Here is a 19,740-nt window from a genome sequence, read left to right as displayed (position 1 = left end):
CACACTCCTCCACCCACTCCCACACACTACCTCTGATGATGGGAACAGAGTGGGCCTCCACCATGAGGAAGGAGAGCAGGTGGAGGACAATGGCGCTGCAGGGCGGAGAGTTGTCCTTGAAGCACACGGTGGAGACCATGTCTATGAAGAAGGCGTTGCACTGTTTCCTGAACCGGGCGTTCAGGCTAATAAGAACCCTGCATGATAACACAACACTATCATAATTAACAGCACAAGGAGACCGCAAATCGTGTTTAATCACTGAAGAAATTAGACCAGTATGAAAGCGGTTAAACTGGTGAGCCTAAAACACCTAGACAAGAATAGTATAACATGATTATTCATTAATTTATGTGATGTTTCTTTTATATTTCTTTTTTTTTTTTTTTTTACATTTCAATTGATGATAAAATCCAAATAAATAAATATTTCCATGTATGTTATTTTCACATTCCAGACCTATTAGACTCTTAATTAACCTTATTTGTGTCACAACCGGCAAAGCAGCTGAAAAAAATGCATGTTTCTGATTGAAAAGACGTCTTTGAAAGGTCCCTTCTCACCGTATGTCTTCTGAGGGCAGGAGGGGGAAGTCGTCTGGCACCGGTTGCATGCAATAAGGACAGTACATCTGGCCTGGGACCAGCCACTGTCGAATGCAGTTCATGCAGTAGATGTGATGACATGGCAGGCTCAGGGGGTCGTGGGGGTCACACATGCACACGGGGCATGGCTGAAGGCCAAACCTGGACGCAGAATGGATAGCAGTGTGCGAGTGTTAAACATCGTCTATGGTGCTTCCCCCCCCCATTTCTTTCTTTGAGTATGCATCCAGGGAAAGATTCTTAAGTCAGGCTGTGGTTACACTCTAACGAAGTCAAAGATCACCAACCTATTTGCGACCTGAAAAGGGATTTTGTTTGTGTTGAATAATATGCCAGGCCTGAAAGCAACCAGAACCCTCCAGGGCCTCGTTCAGTAGAATTCGACTATAATTGGCACTTCGTTTTGGCACCTCGTTTACAAATAGGCTTCATTTGTGGTACAATTTCAGCCAATGTCTGTTTAGCTGAATCGGAGACAAAATAGGAGAGTCCGTACCTGAAAATGCGCTCCGCTGCTCCATCTTTGCAGGCTTTCAGTATACCGATAACGGCATTAAACGGCTGCTCAATTTTCAGGTCAGAGTTCTTCTCCAGTACCTTGATGGAACCAAACAATATTATTTTGAGAGAAAATAAAGTATACTTCGCTCGATCATTTTAAAAGTTTTGGTGTGGTAACCTGTTCCATTTACTAAGCAGACAACTGGAGGGAGCATAGTGCTTGGCACATTACCACTGGTGGGAGTGGCAGTATAATTTTATAGGAGTTCACTGGAATGAGTAAAGTGTACATCATCTTTGGATTTGGGGAGACTCCATTTGAAGTCTTGGTTAGTAAATAAAATGTGCTACTCTGCCGTGAAAATTGAAAAACTAAAATAAGTGATTTATGCATGAAGAAACAGAAAGTTTGCCCTCTAGTATAATTCACTGGGTGACCCGTTCTGTTGATTTGTATGGATTTCTAGGATATTTTTTTAACCCATAGGGAGTCCCGCCCAGTTAACTACATCAAAATGGTGAAAGCACGCTCTTTAGTGCAGAGCCCTCCAGTACATTTTAAGCTTGGTTACCATGAGCCACTGAGCATTTAAAATAGGAGTGTTGGTTTAGGATCAGTTTAAAATAGGAGTGTTGGTTTAGGATCAGTTAAAAATAGGAGTGTTAGTTTAGGATCAGTTTAGACTTATAGAAAGAATGAAAATGGCAGTGAGGATCAACCAGGCATCTTAGTGTAAGATCGCTACTATATTCAAAGTTATTATGAACTAAAAAGCTAAACTGGTCAGAGATCAGCACTCTTTTAAAGAGTACTTGCATACAACACCAGTACTTTCAAACATAATCAGCAATGTTGGCAAAGAAACAAAAGACAAGGCGGATTTAACTTCTTTAGGAAAACAGCTACACTTTTGGAAACAAACATCATTGTTATCATCCAAAATCACATTTATTAATTTTTCAAGCTGTAAAACAACATTATTTGACATACAGCAGATTTTAAGAGGACCAAAGTGTTTTGTTGACTTTGTGAATTCATTTATGTATTCATGTATTATTTATGTAATTTGTGTATTAACTTATTACTGAATAAATACAGGAAACACAGAATCATTACATCATTACTTCTATACATACAGGATCAGCGCACACTCACCTGGCCCAACCCTTTGGTGTGTTCCAAGACAAGAGGCTTCAGGTTGTCCTCCAACTCCTCGATGCCCAGCAACATGTGCTCCACAAACAGCGACAGGGAGAAGATGCGCCTCCATCCGGTCCTGGGGGATACCGCAATAGAATCGTCATCAGGAAGAGACAGTTGCATGGGTCTAATGTTTCGGCAGCTAATGAATACAAGCAGCCATGTGGCCGGACACCTTCACGCTTCTTCTAGATAATATAATGAATTAGAAAATTGACTTTTGAACTCACTGGACTCGGCAGGCCATGGCCTTGCTCCTCTCCCCATAGCGACTCAGACTCTCCTGGGAGCAGGCCAGCTCAATAGGCACCTGAAGCCTCTTGACCTGTCTGAGCCAAGCCTGACGTTGGACATCTGTGTCTAGTTCCACAGGCTCTAAAAACTCAACACACGCCACAGCCGCATACACGTCCAGCACCTGGGGGGGGGGCGGGGGGGTGTTAATGCAGGGTTTAAAGGACCAATGTTTGTGTACAAAACAGCACTAACTGTTTGTAAGCCCTAGTTATCCAAAGGAGTTTTTAAAAACAATTACCAGAGATGAGATTCCTACAACCTCCATAGCGCTTTGCGCCTGGATGGCAAGAACGTACAGTAAAAATAGTGCAATTTTGTCTCCGGTCAATGTTTGTCTCCTGGACTAAGTTTAAATCGACTCTAGACACAGCCCACATGTATTTATTCATTATTACAATTGTAATCTTAATATGTTCACCTGGCACAGCCAGAAGAGGACTGGTTACCCCTCTGAGCCTGGGTCCTCTCTAGGTTTCTTCCCAAATTTTGGCATTCTTAAGGAGTTTTTCCTAGCCACTGAAATTCAACACTCCTGTTGTTTAATCATTGGGGTTTAAGGCTGGGTGTTATGTAAAGGCACTTTGTGACATCTGCTGTTGTAAAAAGGGCTTTTTTAAATACATTGGATTGATTGATTGAATGTGTGAGCTACCATATAACAACAAATGTATTTCCAAAAATACCTATGTCTGATGATTTATTAGCTATAAGTTCAGAAGTTTAACCTCACTCCCCCCAAATACTTAGGTACTGAGGGTAAAATGTGGAAAGCTTGTCGTGTTAAGCTTTCAAACTACAAAACACATTGACAAGCTGTTTTCACAAACGTACATTTTGAAAACACAATCTACACAACAATTTTGAGACGTTTTGGGGTCTGGAATTGTCATTTAAGGGTTAACCCAGAGTGGGTACACATATTTTGACATAGAAATTAAGAACTGCTTCGACATCTAATACTAACCAGTTCCTCCCCCTCTCTGGCATGCGTGTTTCCCCAGAGGACTTTGACCACCTGGGGCTCGATGCTCATCATCCTGGACAGGTTCTGCAGGCGGTTCTTAAACTGGTGGTAGGCAGCGTGGACCCAGGGGAGTGTGATCACTTCCTTGTCCATCAGGTCCTCTTGACGCAGCCGCAGCTCGTTCACACAACAAGTCAAGGCACCGCAGAGGAGCTGAATGGTTGGATAAGATGTGTGGATACAGGCATGCACAGAAACAAACACAATGATCAACACCTTAACAACAGAAATAATCTTATCCAGACAGGACCTTTTCACTAAGAAACCGCCATCACTTTTTATCAGGGAGTTTGGGAGTCCATCAACATTTTCAAATGACATAACACGGCGCCTTTCAGTTTTTCCATTTTCAATAAAATGGCACACACTTAAAAAATAAAATACATGTTTTTGCTTTGTCACTAGGGTACACTCAGAGAAAAATTATATATATATAATATATAAGGCACCATAAATGTAGCAAGTAAAAAACCCACCTCCAGATCCTCCGGACAGGTCACGTTCATATTCATGGAGACGAAATCCTGCAAGTATCTGTGGAAGAACTCGGCCTGCATCTCCAGATCAGCCTTGGTGATGTAACGGCCCAGCGGGGTCTTACCAAAGAACTCTACAAACTGGCTCAGAGTGTGACCTGTGCAAACCATAGGCAGACACCATAACTAGGTAAAACTGGGAAGACAATAAGGCAGTTCTCTGATATGAAATACCTGGTACTGAAGAATTATCAAACACAACATCCAAAACAAGGGATTTAGTAGCAAATCGTGTCCTAGGGTAATGCAGACCTTTAGCCAAGAAGATTAACGCTATTATTACTGAATTGGGAAATAATGTATATTCGAAAAGGTATTGTCAAAACCATCTACCTTCACGCTGGAGAGCATGGACCCAGAGTTCGTCCAGGTAATCCTTGATCCTCCAGCTGAAGGGCATGATACAGCCGATGTTCTTGTCAAGGCCTATGTAGTTCTGGACCAGTATGATCTTTGACTCTGAACTAAGATATGGACAGATTCATATAAAAGAAAAAGAGAGAGTAGACAGAAAATATTTTAATGCACTAAACCAGCTAATTATTAGATGGAAGAAAATGACACAGCAAGAGACAATTTGACTGGAACACTCAATATGGCTGACGGTCCACGTGTCGCTAAACACTGAATTGCGCAGAATTATCTGTTCCAATCATTGTATTGATATGCACTCAAGACAAACAACAAAATCATTCAGGTGACAGTACAGTACTTACTTATGATCCAGTCTCATGTAATGAACATCCAGTAGTTTGTCATTTCCAAAGATGTCCAGCCAGAGTTTCTTGACCGCTTCTCCAGAATTGGAGTCTAGCAGAATGTCCAAGTTGCGGTCGCGGTCAATTATAGAGACGAGCTGCGCCAAGAAAGGAATAACCGCAGCCTGCACTCTCTTCCACAGTGTGTGTCTAGTACAAAAGTTAAAACACCAGATGAGTAAGGAAATTCATATTGTCTGAGGGCTGCAGGGAGCCATTTGGTCAATAGTAAACATTTTAAAAAGTGAGCCGACATGTACACACATACAGTGGCTTTAGAAAGTCACCACTCCCTTTAAAAATTGTCATCTTTTGTTGCCTTACAGCCTGAAATAAAACACAGAAAATCTGACTTTCTGGCTTTATTTACACAGTCACCCACAGGACATTCCCCTTCTTGTCCTTAAGCCACTATACGGTTGCTATGTTGGTGTGCTTTGGGTCATTGTCATGTCTTCCTGCCTGGGGGCTGCAGGTTCTCCTTAAGGATCTGTCGGTATTTTGAACAGACCATTTTCCCTTCTATCCTGACCATTTGTACAGGGATAGACAAAGCCTTTGCAATCTTTTTATATCCATCCCGACTTCTGCCTTTCCACAGAACTAATCAGTCTCTACAAATTTCATTTATCCAAATAATAAGATAGATAAATAGATTAAAGCCAGCCATTTTGAAAGGGGTGGTGACATTCTAAACCCACTGTAGACATATACACACATACACACACACACACACACACAAATATACACAACATCGTTCAAAGGTTTCAGGTCACTTAGAAACAGGTCACTGTTTTCAAAAGAGAAGCACATCTATTAAAATAACATCAAATTGATCAGAAATACAGTGACACTGTAAATGTTGTAAATGACTATTGTAGCTGGAAATGGCTGATTTGTTTATGGATTATCTACATAGGAGTACAGAGGCCAATTATCAGCTACCATCGGTCCTGCGTTCCAATGGCAATCCAAGTTTATAATTTTAACAAGCTAATTGATCAATAGAAAGCACTTTTGCAATTAAGTTAGCCCAGCTGAAAATTGTTGTGCTGATTAAAAAAGCAATCAAATTGGCAATCTTTAGACTAGTTGAGAATCAGGAGCATCAACAATTGTGGGTTCGATTACAGGCTCAAAATTAGCAGAAACAAATAATTTTTATCTGAAACTCTTCAGTCCATTCTTGTTCTGAGAAATTAAGGCTCTTCCATGCAAGAAACTGCCAAGAAACTGAAGATCTCATAAAACGCAGTGTACTACCCCCTTCACATTTTTGTTAATATTTCATTATATCTTTTCATGTGACAACACTGAAGAAATGACACTTTGCTACAATGTAAAGTAGTGAGTGTACAGCTTGTATAACAGTGTAAATTTGCTGTCCCCTCAAAATAACTCAACACACAGCCATTAATGTCTAAATCACTGGCAACAAAAGTGAGTACACCCCTTAGTGAAAATGTCCAAACTGGGCCAAAAATGACATTTTCCAGCACTGCTTTAACCCTCTTGGGTATGGAGTTCACCAGAGCTTCACAGGTTGCCACTGGAGTCCTCCTCCACTCCTTCATGACGAACATCACGGAGCTGGTGGATGTTAGAGACCTTGTGCTCCTTCACCTTCCGTTTGAAGATGCCCCACAGACGCTCAGTGTTTATTTTATATTATAGCAAAGTGTAATTTCTTCAGTGTTGTATAATCAAATATTTACTAAACTGTGAGGGGTGTACACACTTTTGTGAGATACTGTATGTACCATTTGTAAATATAACATGAGTGAGCAGGCAAAACACATTCAACTGTAGGTCATAACAGAATGGCACAATCATAAAACAAAATATGGCAACAAAGAAAGAAATTAACTGACCCCTGTTCATAAGTCTGCATACCCTTAGTTCTTTATACCCTTTAGCATCAATGACAGTGTGCAGTCTTTTGTAATAGTGGTCTATGAAGCCCCAAATTCTTGCAGGTGGTATAGCAGCCTCCAGGTAAAATGGTTAAATGCCTCCAGGTCATGCAAAGTCTTTGGTTGTCTTGCATGAACTACACATTTGAGATCTCCCCAGATCGATGATTTTAAGGTCAGGAGACTGATGGCCACTCCAGAACCTTCACATTTTTCTGCTGTAACCCCTGGAGGGTCAACTTGGCCTTGTGATTAGGGTCATTGTCGTGCTGCAAAGTCCAAGAGTGTCCCATGCTTAGCTTTTGTACAGAAGAATACAAATTGTCTGCCAGTATTTTCTGATAACATACTGCATTCATCTTGCCATCAATTTTCACAAGATTCCATGTGCCTTTAGACCTCACACACCCCCAAAACATCAGTGAGCCACCACCATGCTTGTGACCTAAATTTTGATCTAAAGCTAAATTTTGAAATCTAAAGCTAAATTTTGGTCTCTTCACTCCAAATTAGTGTGCCAGAAGCTGTGAGGCGTGTTAAGGTGTTGTGATATTGTAACCAGGCTTTTTTGTGGCATTGGCGCAGTAAAGGCTTCATTCTGGCAACTCGACCATGCAGATCTTCGTATTGTGCTCCTTGTATCATCGTATTGTGCTCCTTGAAACAACCACACCGTCTTTTTACAGAGTAGGCTGTATTTGTCCTGAGGTTACCGGTGTTTTTTTTTTTGTATCCCAAACAATTCTTATGGCAGTATTGGCTGAAATCTTTCTTGGTCTACCTGACCTTGGCTTGATATCAAGAGATCCCTGAATTTTCCACTTCTTAAGTGATTGAACAGTACTGACTGGCATTTGCAAGGCTTTGGATATCTTTTTATATACTTTTCCATCTTTATAAAGTTCCATTACCTCATTACGCAGGTCTTTTGGCAGTTCTTTTCTGCTCCCCATGGCTCAGTATCTAATGTAGCCTGTTCAGTGTGTCCATGTGAGAGCTAACAAACTGATTGACTATTTAGACACTAATTGCAAAGTGTGGGAAATGTACCTTTAATTCCCATTTTCACCTGTGTGTGTCATTCTGAGTGACCCCACATTTTTTAAATGTAGTGTATATGCACACATTTTAAATACAGCTCTGGAAAGAAATATACAAAATTAAAAAGAAATTAAGAGACCACTGCACTTTTTTGGAAAGGAAAGAAAAAGTTGCAGTGGTCTCTTAATTTCTTCCGGTGCAGTATATGTTTAGAATGGTCTGGCTAAAGGAAAATTCTGAAATTGCCCCTTACTATTTTTGCTTGAATAAAAAAGCAGAGGACTTTTGTCTGTAGGTTAGATGTTTTCAGTGCCAACTCACCGGAATGTCCCTCCCTCGTGCAGGGCATCGACGTTGGATGCTTCCTTGATGACCCAGTTATTTGATGACAGTTTGAGAGTGTTGCCATCATGAGTTGATAGCAATGAGTGAAGATGTCTCTTCATGGTCCTCAGAAATTCAGCTGTTCATCAACATTAACAGGCGCATTAGAATCCTTGTGCTTGGAATGCATTTCAGTTATTATCCACTGTCTCGGTATGTACATGCAAGCATGTGAATTATAGTGATACAGAAGTATGGAGATTGCATGTTGAGTTTACAGTATATTTTCTCAACTACTCCGTCACCAAGCAGTGAGGTATGAATAAGTTAATGCTCTAACCTTTTATTTCTTCATTGTCAGTCAGTAGTGTGAGCAGGATCTCCACTCTCCTGGTGCTGCGAACTCCGCTCTCCATCTGGTCTTTGAGCATGCTCACTGCACTCTGCACACAGCTACGGACCAGCGCTGTGGTGTCTATAACACTCCCGCAGTTCTGTAATATAAAGATGTGTCAAAATCTGCCATCCACTTAGGCAACAGCGCCTACTTCCACACTCATCAATGTGATCTTTACACTCTGGTTAACTGACCCTCACTCTACATAATGCCAGTACACATTGGTACTAACTTGCCTTTCATGAAAAGGCATCCTTCACCTTAACGTATTCCTTAACATCGGATTTTCCAATAGCAACCCGTGTCCAACTTATCTAACACTGGTGAATCCTAATTTGGCCTATGGCCATAATTCAGTTTAGTTCACAGTTACATGTACCAGTTTTTGGAATAAAATGCAAAATACCTGAAGTCTGACACTTTCATCACAACATCACAGAACCTATCCAAGCTGCCATCTGATCAATTCACCTGCAGAATTTGGCAATCCTATCGTATGTCTTGCTGTATATAGGGTAATCCCTGAAAAAGATGTCTGGATGGCAGCATATGTTGCTCCAAAACCTGAATATATTGTTCAGCATTAATGATGCCTTCACAGATGAGCAAGTCACCCATGCCATGTGCACTAATACACCCCCATACAGTCACTTGGCTTTTGAACTGTGCACTGAAAACAAGATGGATGGTCCACTATTTGCCTGTGCAGTCTTTCACAGAGTGGTTTACTCCTCCCCATCTTTAATTCTAAAGCATTCCCTCTGGGTTGCTCTTTTTATACCCAATCATTTTGCTGACCTATTGCCAATTAACCTAATTAGTTGTGAGATGTTCCACCCAGTTCATTTTTGTATTACACAACTGCTCCTGTCTTTTGTTGCCCCTGTCCCAGGTTTTTTTTTACTTGTTGCTGGCATCAACCTCAATGTGGGCATACACACTGAACAAAATTATAAACGCAATACTTTTGTTTTTGCCCACATTCATCATGAGCTGAACTCAAAGATCTAAGACTTTCTCTATGTACACAAAAGGCCTATTTCTCTCAAATATTGTTCACAAATCTGTCTAAATCTGTGTTAGTGAGCACTTCTCCTTTGCAGAGATAATCCATCCACCTCACCTCACATTTTAGAGTGGCCTTTTATTGAGGCCAGCCTAAGGCACACCTGTGCAATAATCATGCTGTCTAATCAGCATCTTGATAGGCCACAGTGTTGCGTTTATAATTTTGTTCAGTGTACTTTTCAAGGAAAAATAAACATTTTCAGTTTCAACATTTAAAATGTTGTCTTTTTACTATTTTCTATTGAATATAGGGTTTAAATGATTTGCACATCATTACGTTTTAATTTCCATTTTACATGGAAATTAAAACTGTGGTATTCTTTTATGTTATCCTGTTCTCTTGAAATGAATACCATAAGGAAGGTATTCCAAAACAACATGGGCTATGGCACATTATATTCAAGTTGCAAGAAATCTCACAGTTTGATCTTCATGTTGCATTTTCTGTTGTTCTGTCTCCAAGTACATGTCATCAACTTCCATATCTGCACAAAAATGAAAGGCCCTTTTAACAGTATGTCAACAGGTACTTCTATCCATAAAATATATCTGTGATCATGTAACTGTTTCTGCCAAAATGATTTGTTCTTACCTTCAGGCTCATCCTTTTTGTCCACAAACAGTTGACTGATGGTAAGGTTTCTTAAAGCTTTGATATCTGACACAATATCTTTGGATCGTCTGAGGTCATCAATATGAACTGACCTCCAAGGGTCTGAATGGGATATATATAGATACAAAACTATTATATTAATTCAAAATCTCTCTATTGAATATGTATAACAAGCTCTATAGTTGTAAAATTAAACAGTCACCAATCACATTACCTCCATGAAATCCCACATAGGATGTCCCTCCCTCCATTCTTGGCAGTTTGGTAATGAAGTAGACAAAGACTTTGCCTCCTGCCTCATCTTGTCCTGATTTGTTGATTTCATTAATGGTAGAATATCTGATGGAAAATATATACTTTATTACATATAATCCAATTAACTTGCATGTATCTGTCAATTTAAATTTATTATAGAATCCACTTACTTAGCAGAAGCAATGAGATTTGCACTGTGCGAAGCTTCATCAAAATCTGACTGAATGATGAGTACTCTGATGCCAGATGTATTCTTTCTCCTGTTTCCAAACATAAGGAAATGCCTAAGAGAGCAATGTTTTTTAATTTTATTCTTTATTCTGTATAATGACAAACTAATAAAGCATTATGAGGATGAACTAAACATTTCAAACCTGATCTTCTTGAGGAAGGAGAGCTCTGTATCAAACTGCTGAAGTGAGAGAAGCTCGACATTATCCACCACCGCCTCCAGTGGACCAACATCTGATGCTGTTAAAAGTCTGGAAAAAGTTGTCACCTGGGAAGTACATAAGTTAACAATAAATAATACAATAACAAACAAATCCTGATTCACATTGTATTTTTATAATGTGACCAATTTAGTCTGTGATTTATGATTTATGTATTTCTATAATAATAAAAAGAATAGTTACCTCTGTGAAAGAGGAATGACATTGTTCATCCTGTTGAGTGTGAGAGAAGATGAAATCAGCCAAAGAGCTGTGCTTCTGGTCTTCAAAGTATACCCTGGACAGATGTTCACTCTCCACCCTGGAGAGACCAGTGCAGTCCAGCCGAACCACAGAGTCAGGAGTGGCACAGTTCAGCAGGATCAGTTTGGAGTCATCCAAGACTTTTCTTTGAAGGTCTGAAATAACAGTCTCTCCCCTCTGTTTCTCTGTCATTTGGAGGACCACCGATGCACACGTGTCTGAATGGAAGCCAATGAAAACATCAGGAGGTAGGTACTGGTAAGCCTGGTGGGCCATGGGGTTTTGTTTTTTGATGCCCACAAACTGCCCAACCCATTTTTCTAACTCGACAACAATAGCTTTTTGTTCTTTCTTAAGGACTGTATGGATGTCCATATAGTGCTTCTCAAGCCTGTTTATTAGAGGGATTGGAAACTGTCTGTAGACCACCTCTTTCTCCTCAATGACAATCAGTCGAAAGTCTTTGTGCACTCTGCATTTGACACGATGAGTCCCCAGTCCCAAGTCAACATACTTCTGTCCTCCCAAGCAGACATAGTACTGGTTCAAAGCATCATAGAGACTTTCGTAGAGGTTCTGCAAGTTTAGGAGCACTACGGTTCGACCGGTTTCCATGCAGATCTTGACTCGGTTGATGTTACGGCAGATCTGGGTGTACTCTTGGTCCTTGGGAAAGCTAGATCCAAAGATAATCTCTGGCTGGCAGTTCTCTGAGAAGAACGTCTGCTGCAGGATCTGTAGGGCGGCATAATTTCTGGTCAAAACCAGCAAGTAGCGGCATTCTTCTTCCTGACCAATTGCTGAAATGTTCTGTCTCACAAGGTCAATAGCGCTGATGCCCTCCAGATTTAGTGTAATCTGTATTTTTTTAAGCCTTTTGGTGAATACCGTGACCGCATCCACATCATCCCTGCCACTGAAGTTCCTGAGGACAGCCTCAACAATCTTCTCTGCACTAGGCCTCTGCTCATTGGCCTTGGTCACAGCAAAAACCATCTTGATCAAGCTGTAGTAATCACGCAAGCCAAAGAAACCTTTTCCCTGTTTACGGCAGATTTTCAGGTAGGCCCTGGCAAAGGGTTGGAATAAATCTCTGACCTTCTCCAAAATCATTGTGTCAGATGAGCATATGCCTTTCGCGCTCTCAATCAGCTCTTTCTCGTCAGGATCACCACGAGAGACAAAGATGCCTCTATTCATCTTTGCAGGATCCAAAGCCCAGTTTGAGATGCCAATGAATCCAACCTTTTTGTGCGGTAGTGGTTCATCATCAATGCATCCCTCTTCTAATAGCGGATGGAGAGTTTTCAGGGGCATTTTGGGGGAGTCCTCTGCCAAGCCAATTTCATCCAGGACCACCACAGATATGTACTCCCTCAGGTTTTTACCCTCTTGGAAGCGACCACATTGCTTGAAAGTGTTGATGATACCCTCTGGTGTGGAGTGAGGGCTGCACTGAAAGGACACCAGGTGAATCTGCTTCAGCCTTTTGTAGAGGTCAGAGTGCGCGGCCTGACCTTGCATAGCATCTGCCACCAAGGTTTTAGATAGAGATTTTGAACTTCCTGGTTTTCCCACCAAGAACAGGGGGATTCTCAGTTCAATACAGACCACCATCATGAAGACGTTTTCTTTCAAAGCATTGTTTCGTGCAATAGTTTCCCCTAGGGGCACTCCGCTCAGAAGAAGATCCTGCATTAGGGAGATCTCTTGCATCACTTTGAATGGGGTGTAGGTTTTGCCAAGGTATTTGCAGATTTTTTTTCTGTACATTTCCTTGTTTTCCAAGCAGGCGTGGTAGCACACGCCCAGCGCCATCACTAAAGACCACAAGACTGGATCTCTTGCTTCAAACTCCATCTGGTTCCTCTCACTGCTCTCACCGTTTTGTTTTCTCTGATACTGATTAAGCTCAGAAAGTAGCATTGAATGGTTTTTATAGAACCACACAAAAGCTTGCATGCAACGTTCCACATCCCTCAGACTTACAAAACTACATTCATCTTTCCTTGTCCTCATGTAATTCTGTGAACCTGACAGGACATCAGTGATCAACCTAGTGTATTCTTCATTCATCATGTTGGTCTCCATGACCCTCTGGACAATCTGCTGGATGTAAATTTTCTCAGTGAGATCGTTGAGCTGCCCAAAGTCCCACACCAGAGGGATCATGCTGGGAGGCAAAGCCTGAACTCTGTACACCAACTGGCGAAGAGGGATGGACCCCAGCTTTTCATCAGTCTCTTCAGCTCTGACTCGATACCCCAGGCCAGCAGACTCCAACCTCTGAATCATCTCGTCTGTGTGTTTTCTGTAAGGATTGCATGCAGCAATGATCTGTAAACCACAGTGTGGCTCAAAAGCCTCCCCCTCCACCGTTTTATCACAGAGGACTTCCTTGATACAGCTAATGGCTTCTGTAGTGTTGGCTTCGTCAAAGAAGAGAACCGAATCAAATCCATAGTCTTGTTTGTTGGTGAACGCCATGGCTTCTGCTTCCCGTACTTTGGTGTAGATCATGTCTGAACTGGTTCCTCCATGGACTTTGACCAGCTTCATGTTCTCTGTGGCCACCCCACTCCTCCTAAGCTCACAGAGGAATTTAACTAGCCGCGTCTTGCCACAGCCCGTCTCCCCCATAATGATGACTGGAATGCCACATCTAAACCGCATGTGGATGGCCAACATCTTCAGTATGTTGTCGGTGGTCAGCTCATATGTTTCGTCAGGATCGAGAGGCCACTGGATCCCCAAAACACTGCAAAGTCGTTCAATCTTCTCCCCTCTGGGCAATTTATCAAAGTCGATGTTGAAAGGGACTCTCTGTAACGTCAGACCCTCATACAGTTCTTGGGTCATGATGTTTCTTTTAATCACCCTTCTTGTGGTTGGCTCGATAGCATCAACATAGTTCTGTTCATTGGGTTGTAGATGAAAGCCAATGAAGGTCATCGACACATGGTCATCATTAAAAAATATGTATGGATGTGGTTCTGACTCCCATCTCTTTCTGATCAGAAAGGGAGCCAAATCTTCATCATTGACACCAGAAAGGTCCATTTGCTGTCTACCAGGACTCTGGTCAGAGATGCTGAGGGAAGGAGTGGCAAAGTCTTTGGCCATTAGAATCATGAAGTCCACTACAAAGTTCTTGAATCCCTGGAGGGTGTCCCCAGTAAAAGAGGCATCACAAAAGACAGACGTTTCGCAGTCTTGTAGTTGAAGGTTTAGGAACCATGTGAAATTTCTCAACTCTGCCCATGATGGGTCGATTATGCCACAGTACACAAATAGGATCTGTAGACATTCCACATGGGTGCCTTCCACTCCATTGTACTGGTAGGTATCTAGGTTGACATGATTATGGAAACGTGTGAGGTACTGGTAAGGACGTTGGTAGGCTTCACTCCTGAACTCTTGGTCATCCATCAATGGGTCTTCAAGCTTCTCCATGGAGGGGTCCTCTCTCATCCTCATTTCCAGATCTAGAACCTCTTTCGGTGGGCGGCAGAAGACATTTGGAAACACATCCAGGAAGGGGGCATTTGCAATCTGCATTAAAAAAAATGTGGAAAATGAAGGTATGATATATATTTTTTTATTACAATCAATATTTTTGATGTTTTAGAGAGACAAAAATATACCATTATTTGGCCATTTCTGGGTAAGTTCCCTGTTGCCTGCAGAATTTCAATGACGTAAAGCTGCTTGTTACTGCATCTCCACAACCTTCCTTCAGAATCAAGCAAATATCCCAAGACCAACAGTTTAAAGAGAAATTCATAGAGGCCTTTCTGCACCTGTTGATTAAATTGGGAAACAAGCATTAAAACATCAAATATCAAAGAAATCTCCCAAAACAATTTACAATCAATCACTAAACAATTAAGCAATAACAATCAATAGGCTACAGTAAAGTTACCGAAGACGTGACATCAAAATGAAAGATGGTGAGTTCTGTCTTCTTGGGGGTATTCAGCAGAGACTGAAGAATGACATTCTCATCAACCCTTGGCTCAATCAAGCGAATGCATTTCAGTTGTGAAGACTTCTTGGTAGAGTGTTTCAGTTTGTCAGACAGCCTTTTGATATAAAGCGACTTGCCTGAAAGTATGAAAAGTGTAATTATGTTTTGGTTTGAAACCAACCTCTACGTTTTGTAATCCCCAATGTAATGATGAATTGGTCGCTCTACACTGAAATGTACTGGAGAGAAATCGTCCAGTTTTATAATAATAATCAGAATAACAATAACCAGAATGCAATGCAAATATAGACAGTACCGTTCAAAAGTTTGGGGTCACTCAACTACTCTACAGAAGGCCAGTTTTATTGCTTCTTTAATCAGCACAAGTTTTCAGCTGTGCTAACATATTTGCAAGGTTTTCTAATGATCACATAGCCTTTTAAAATGATAAGCTTGTGGATTAGCAAACAGAGTGCCATTGGAACGCAGGACAGATTTTTGCTGATAAAGGGCCTCTGTACGCCGATGTACATATACCATTAAAAAAGTCAGCCATTTCCAGCTACGATAGTCATTTACAACATTAACAATGTCTACACTGTATTTCTGATCAATTTTGTTATTTTAATGGACAAAAAAAAACTTTTCTTTGGAAAACAAGGGCATTTCTAAGTGACCACAAACTATGGAATAGTAGTGTAAATATTGGTTTTTACATTTTAGCAATTTACTCTGTTCAACTTATTTGAATGTTATATACATTACAAAAGACCTGTGTGTTTTATTTTTGTACATTGGCCTTTAGGTTATTTGGTAAATGTAATTAGAAAGTTTTGCCCATCTAACTGAAATAGACTGCAGTACTGTATACTCACCAACTCCAGCTCTTCTGGATGACACAACTCCAACAAACATCCTGTCCTTGAACACAGCAGCAGCACTACTCTGATCTGAGGGGACAGTGTAGTGTTTGTTGAGGTATGCCTGGATCCTGCTTAGGGGTTCTTGGGGAACCATGTGTAACCTGTACTGGCTGAAGGCTGAGGGAAGGTAGGCATGCTCTCGGTCCGAGCTGCAGATGATCACAAGTCTGTAGTCAATCCTGCTTTGCAATTTCATTCGCTGGAAAAAACTCTCCACTTTAGAGCTAACTTCGTAGTTTAACTGATCTCCGTAGAGCATGGTGTAGATCTTCTCTCCTTTGTAGCCAGCAGTAAGGCAGCGTCTGAGAAACAGCTCAACCTGTTCATAAGGTGTTGCAGAGTTGCACAGTAGAACCTCGTCAAATGTAGGTAGCGGCTCATGTTGGCTACTCATGTAAATTGAAATGCATGACAGCAGGATCTCGTCGTGTGGAGAAATTATGAGGTTTGGATATCCGATAGCCAGGCCCTTGGGAAGCACTCTTTGAATGCTTCTGTCTTTCTTCTCATCGGTCAAGTATCCCTCATTTTCCTGATCTTTGTTGGCCAGAATTTCTAACAGCCGTCCGAGGCTTCTGACGTCAAGAGTATCTGGGAGAAAAACTTTCATGTCTTTCATGTAGGCATTCCACATCAAGTCAAACTTTCCTAAGCCGCTAGTGTGCTCCACAAGACTTGAAAGATAATCTGAAGAGAGATTCAACTCTCCAATTGAATTCAGACCTTCCTGCACACTGCTTGGAACTTCAATAAAGGTCTGGAAGTCAATGTCCTCATTTTGCTGAGGTGGCTTTGTGAGGATCTCGTACATGAGTGTATGCCAAGTCTGCCTAAGATCAGAAATTGCGCAGTTGGGTTTGACGAAAGAGAGCATCATGAGAACTTGGTCGTCCAAATTTGCAACATTCTGCTGAGTCAGCTTACTACATAAGTATACTATCTGTTCTGCAGTATAGTAGTTTAGGTAGTAATGGAGGGATCTCTGTTTGTCCATGAAGTCATGCCAATATTTGAGACACTTTTCCATCTTCCGGCACAATTCAAGAAGTTGTTCCATAATGTTTCCCTCCACCATAATTACACTAACAACGCTGCCCAGATTGAAATCCATGATGATGCTGGCATCTTGGCGATGAGAATCACAACAGATGTTGGCCTCCCAGTGTCTGAAAAGTGGGTTTCCAGCCACGAACAGGGCAATAAAGGCCACAGCTAGCCTCTGGACACTGGCAAAAACCTTAGGAAAGAACAAAGTGAATTCTATCATAGTGGATCGTGTCAAATACTCTTTTTTAACTTTTAAAAGCATTTTATGAACCAAGCTCTCCTTCGAAAAGAGATTTCAACCCCAACTGACTTGACCAAATGATAACCCAATTTTGTACCTCTGACTTTTCAGCAAATGCTACATGCATGTACTTAATCCAAATTAATATAAATAACACTCTTAACATCTTGTCACACAAACAATTGCCCCTGGCAACTGTAAAAAAAACTGCAATAGCAGTAAATCCTTGTGCAATAATAATTAAAAATAGACCTTGACAGTACCTCTGAAAATTGGTCCACCTCACACTGGCCTTGATCCCCTTTCCCAGACATGAGCATGAGTTTATTCTGCAATTCTCTCAGGTCCTCCAGGGAGTAATGGCGCATTTCATGGCCCTCATCATGCTCCTCTGGAATCTGCAACTTCAGTGCTGTGTCCAGACACAACTGGAGGGACGAAGACAAAAAGACTGTTGAAGCTTGGCAATGTAGAATTCAATTACTATTACTAGTAGTAGTAGCAGTAGTAGTACTAGACATAGTTTAGTAGTAGTAGTCACAGTATAGGCAAATATTAACCGTGCGAGTCATTTCAAAATACAGAATTGCATGGTAATAGTTTTACCTTCTTTTGGTTCTGTGCACTGATGATGTAGATGCCCTTTTTGTTTATGGCTGATGCTAAGGAGAGAGAAGACAGCTCAACCGATCCATGGCTGTCCTTTACTGTTTTCAACCATTCCAGGTGACGTGCTGTGTCACGCTGCAATTAATACATAGACATTATACAACACTGCTTGCTCTGTATCTTACATTTTCAACTTGTGAAGGGAATAAAAGAACAAAAATAAAAGAAGAAAATGTAAAAGTCTCACCAGCTTCTTTGGGAGATTGTTGTCATTGTCCAATGCCCTCCACAGCTTCTTCAGCACCTCTTTGAAGGCATGGAAACCAGCATCTGGCTTCAGTTCATATAGAATTGGGGAGTAACCAAGAACTGCATCGTGGAAGCAGGCCACGCGGTCTACATCAAGATCATTCTCCCCAGCAGAAATGGAGGCCAGGTCAACAAACACCTTCAGCTCATTGATATCTATAACCAAATACAGAATACTGTTTCATTCAATAATATAGTGATCACATTCAAACAGGAAAATATCATCACTACACAAGTTATTGACTATAACCATATTTACCTCACGCAGAGTGCACTGTAAAATGTCCCACAAGGGGACAATGCTACATACAAATATTGTGGATATATACAATAACTGACAAAAGACAAAAAACATTTAACTCACATAATAAACTATGGAAATACATTATTACAAACTAAGTTTAGTAAATTACTGACAAGTTATTCAACCAAACGCCAATTGCTCATTCACCTTCAAGTGCTTCTTTAACCCACATTACAAAGTTTTTCCTAAGGCCAAGCTCCTGGAGGCACAGTCTGCGGGGCTCTGTGATGTCCACCAAAACCATCTTTGTCTGCATCAAGTCATTGTCAATACGGTCCAGGTGCTCCATCTTAAAGTCTTCATTCGTCTGCCAAGGGAGTAATACAAGCGTTTTAAACATTGTTTTATTGTTATACCAATGATTGGATGGATTTTCATAGCATTCCGTGTCTGAACTATGTGCACATTTAAAACCTAGTTAACAGACATTACAGTTTCAGACCAAAATGTTACTCCCTATAATCATTTCACATCAATTCAGCAAAAATGCTTTACTACCAACCATATCAACACAGAACACAAATCATGCATCTATTAGTTATGGTCTATTATCAGCTCCGCTGACAATTATCTAAACTGCCCCAATGTTGCACTACGCTTTTAGAAGACAGGCCCCAGATATTTGCGGATGCAAGCACAGTAAAAGACAGTTGTCAGCTTTATCAATGTATCAATTAGTCAGTGTAATTTGTTTTAATCCAAAATCAGATACATTGCTAATACATCTTCAGTGCTGAACAATGAGGGAAGACAATTAATGAAGCCAAAGGCTGGAGAGTGTGTTCCTTCCAGCACTACAAGTGGTAGTTGAGTAAAGCAGGCCCTATCACAAAGTTGTGGACAAAAACAGAGTAAAAGTAAAATACAGATATAGAGTGCATACAGTATCCTGCTGTACCTGCTTTGCACACAGTGTTAGAGTGATTTTGGCCAATTCACCTAGGCAGATTTGCTCCAGATTGTTCAAGTTGGTTAGATCGCAATTTCTAAATAGTGCCAGAGATTCTCAACGGGAAAAGAGATCAGGACAAAGACGGGACCCCTCTTGGGCCACACTCTTTGAGCCACTCAAATGTTCCTCTGGCATTGTGGTTAGAATCACTATACAGCTG

General features: G+C 41.0%; 1 protein-coding gene across 3 annotated transcripts in view; it reads right to left on the bottom strand.

Moving 5' to 3' along the window:
- rnf213a (ring finger protein 213a) overlaps nucleotides 1-19,740 on the bottom strand; it is a 59,580-nt gene that overhangs the window by 16,798 nt on the left and 23,042 nt on the right. For 2 of the 3 annotated variants that reach the window (XM_020051021.2, XM_010874277.4), the window contains exons 21-44: nucleotides 18,776-18,935; nucleotides 18,263-18,480; nucleotides 18,013-18,150; nucleotides 17,670-17,834; nucleotides 16,071-17,355; nucleotides 15,151-15,332; nucleotides 14,873-15,028; nucleotides 11,169-14,780; nucleotides 10,908-11,032; nucleotides 10,704-10,817; nucleotides 10,493-10,617; nucleotides 10,258-10,380; nucleotides 10,086-10,150; nucleotides 8,541-8,694; nucleotides 8,198-8,339; nucleotides 4,881-5,072; nucleotides 4,498-4,628; nucleotides 4,105-4,262; nucleotides 3,569-3,781; nucleotides 2,538-2,725; nucleotides 2,263-2,383; nucleotides 1,102-1,202; nucleotides 564-746; nucleotides 31-197 (exon numbers count right to left, since the gene is read on the bottom strand). In XM_020051021.2, coding sequence (XP_019906580.2) covers nucleotides 31-197; nucleotides 564-746; nucleotides 1,102-1,202; nucleotides 2,263-2,383; nucleotides 2,538-2,725; nucleotides 3,569-3,781; nucleotides 4,105-4,262; nucleotides 4,498-4,628; nucleotides 4,881-5,072; nucleotides 8,198-8,339; nucleotides 8,541-8,694; nucleotides 10,086-10,150; nucleotides 10,258-10,380; nucleotides 10,493-10,617; nucleotides 10,704-10,817; nucleotides 10,908-11,032; nucleotides 11,169-14,780; nucleotides 14,873-15,028; nucleotides 15,151-15,332; nucleotides 16,071-17,355; nucleotides 17,670-17,834; nucleotides 18,013-18,150; nucleotides 18,263-18,480; nucleotides 18,776-18,935 — 8,218 coding nt within the window. The remainder of the gene's footprint in view (nucleotides 1-30; nucleotides 198-563; nucleotides 747-1,101; nucleotides 1,203-2,262; nucleotides 2,384-2,537; nucleotides 2,726-3,568; nucleotides 3,782-4,104; nucleotides 4,263-4,497; nucleotides 4,629-4,880; nucleotides 5,073-8,197; nucleotides 8,340-8,540; nucleotides 8,695-10,085; nucleotides 10,151-10,257; nucleotides 10,381-10,492; nucleotides 10,618-10,703; nucleotides 10,818-10,907; nucleotides 11,033-11,168; nucleotides 14,781-14,872; nucleotides 15,029-15,150; nucleotides 15,333-16,070; nucleotides 17,356-17,669; nucleotides 17,835-18,012; nucleotides 18,151-18,262; nucleotides 18,481-18,775; nucleotides 18,936-19,740) is intronic. The other variant, XM_020051022.2, reaches the window with a different exon arrangement.

This window comes from Esox lucius, chromosome 11 (genome assembly GCF_011004845.1).
Source record: "Esox lucius isolate fEsoLuc1 chromosome 11, fEsoLuc1.pri, whole genome shotgun sequence".
NCBI classification, from domain to species: Eukaryota; Metazoa; Chordata; class Actinopteri; order Esociformes; family Esocidae; genus Esox; species Esox lucius.
This window is presented reverse-complemented; position numbering and strand designations above follow the sequence as displayed.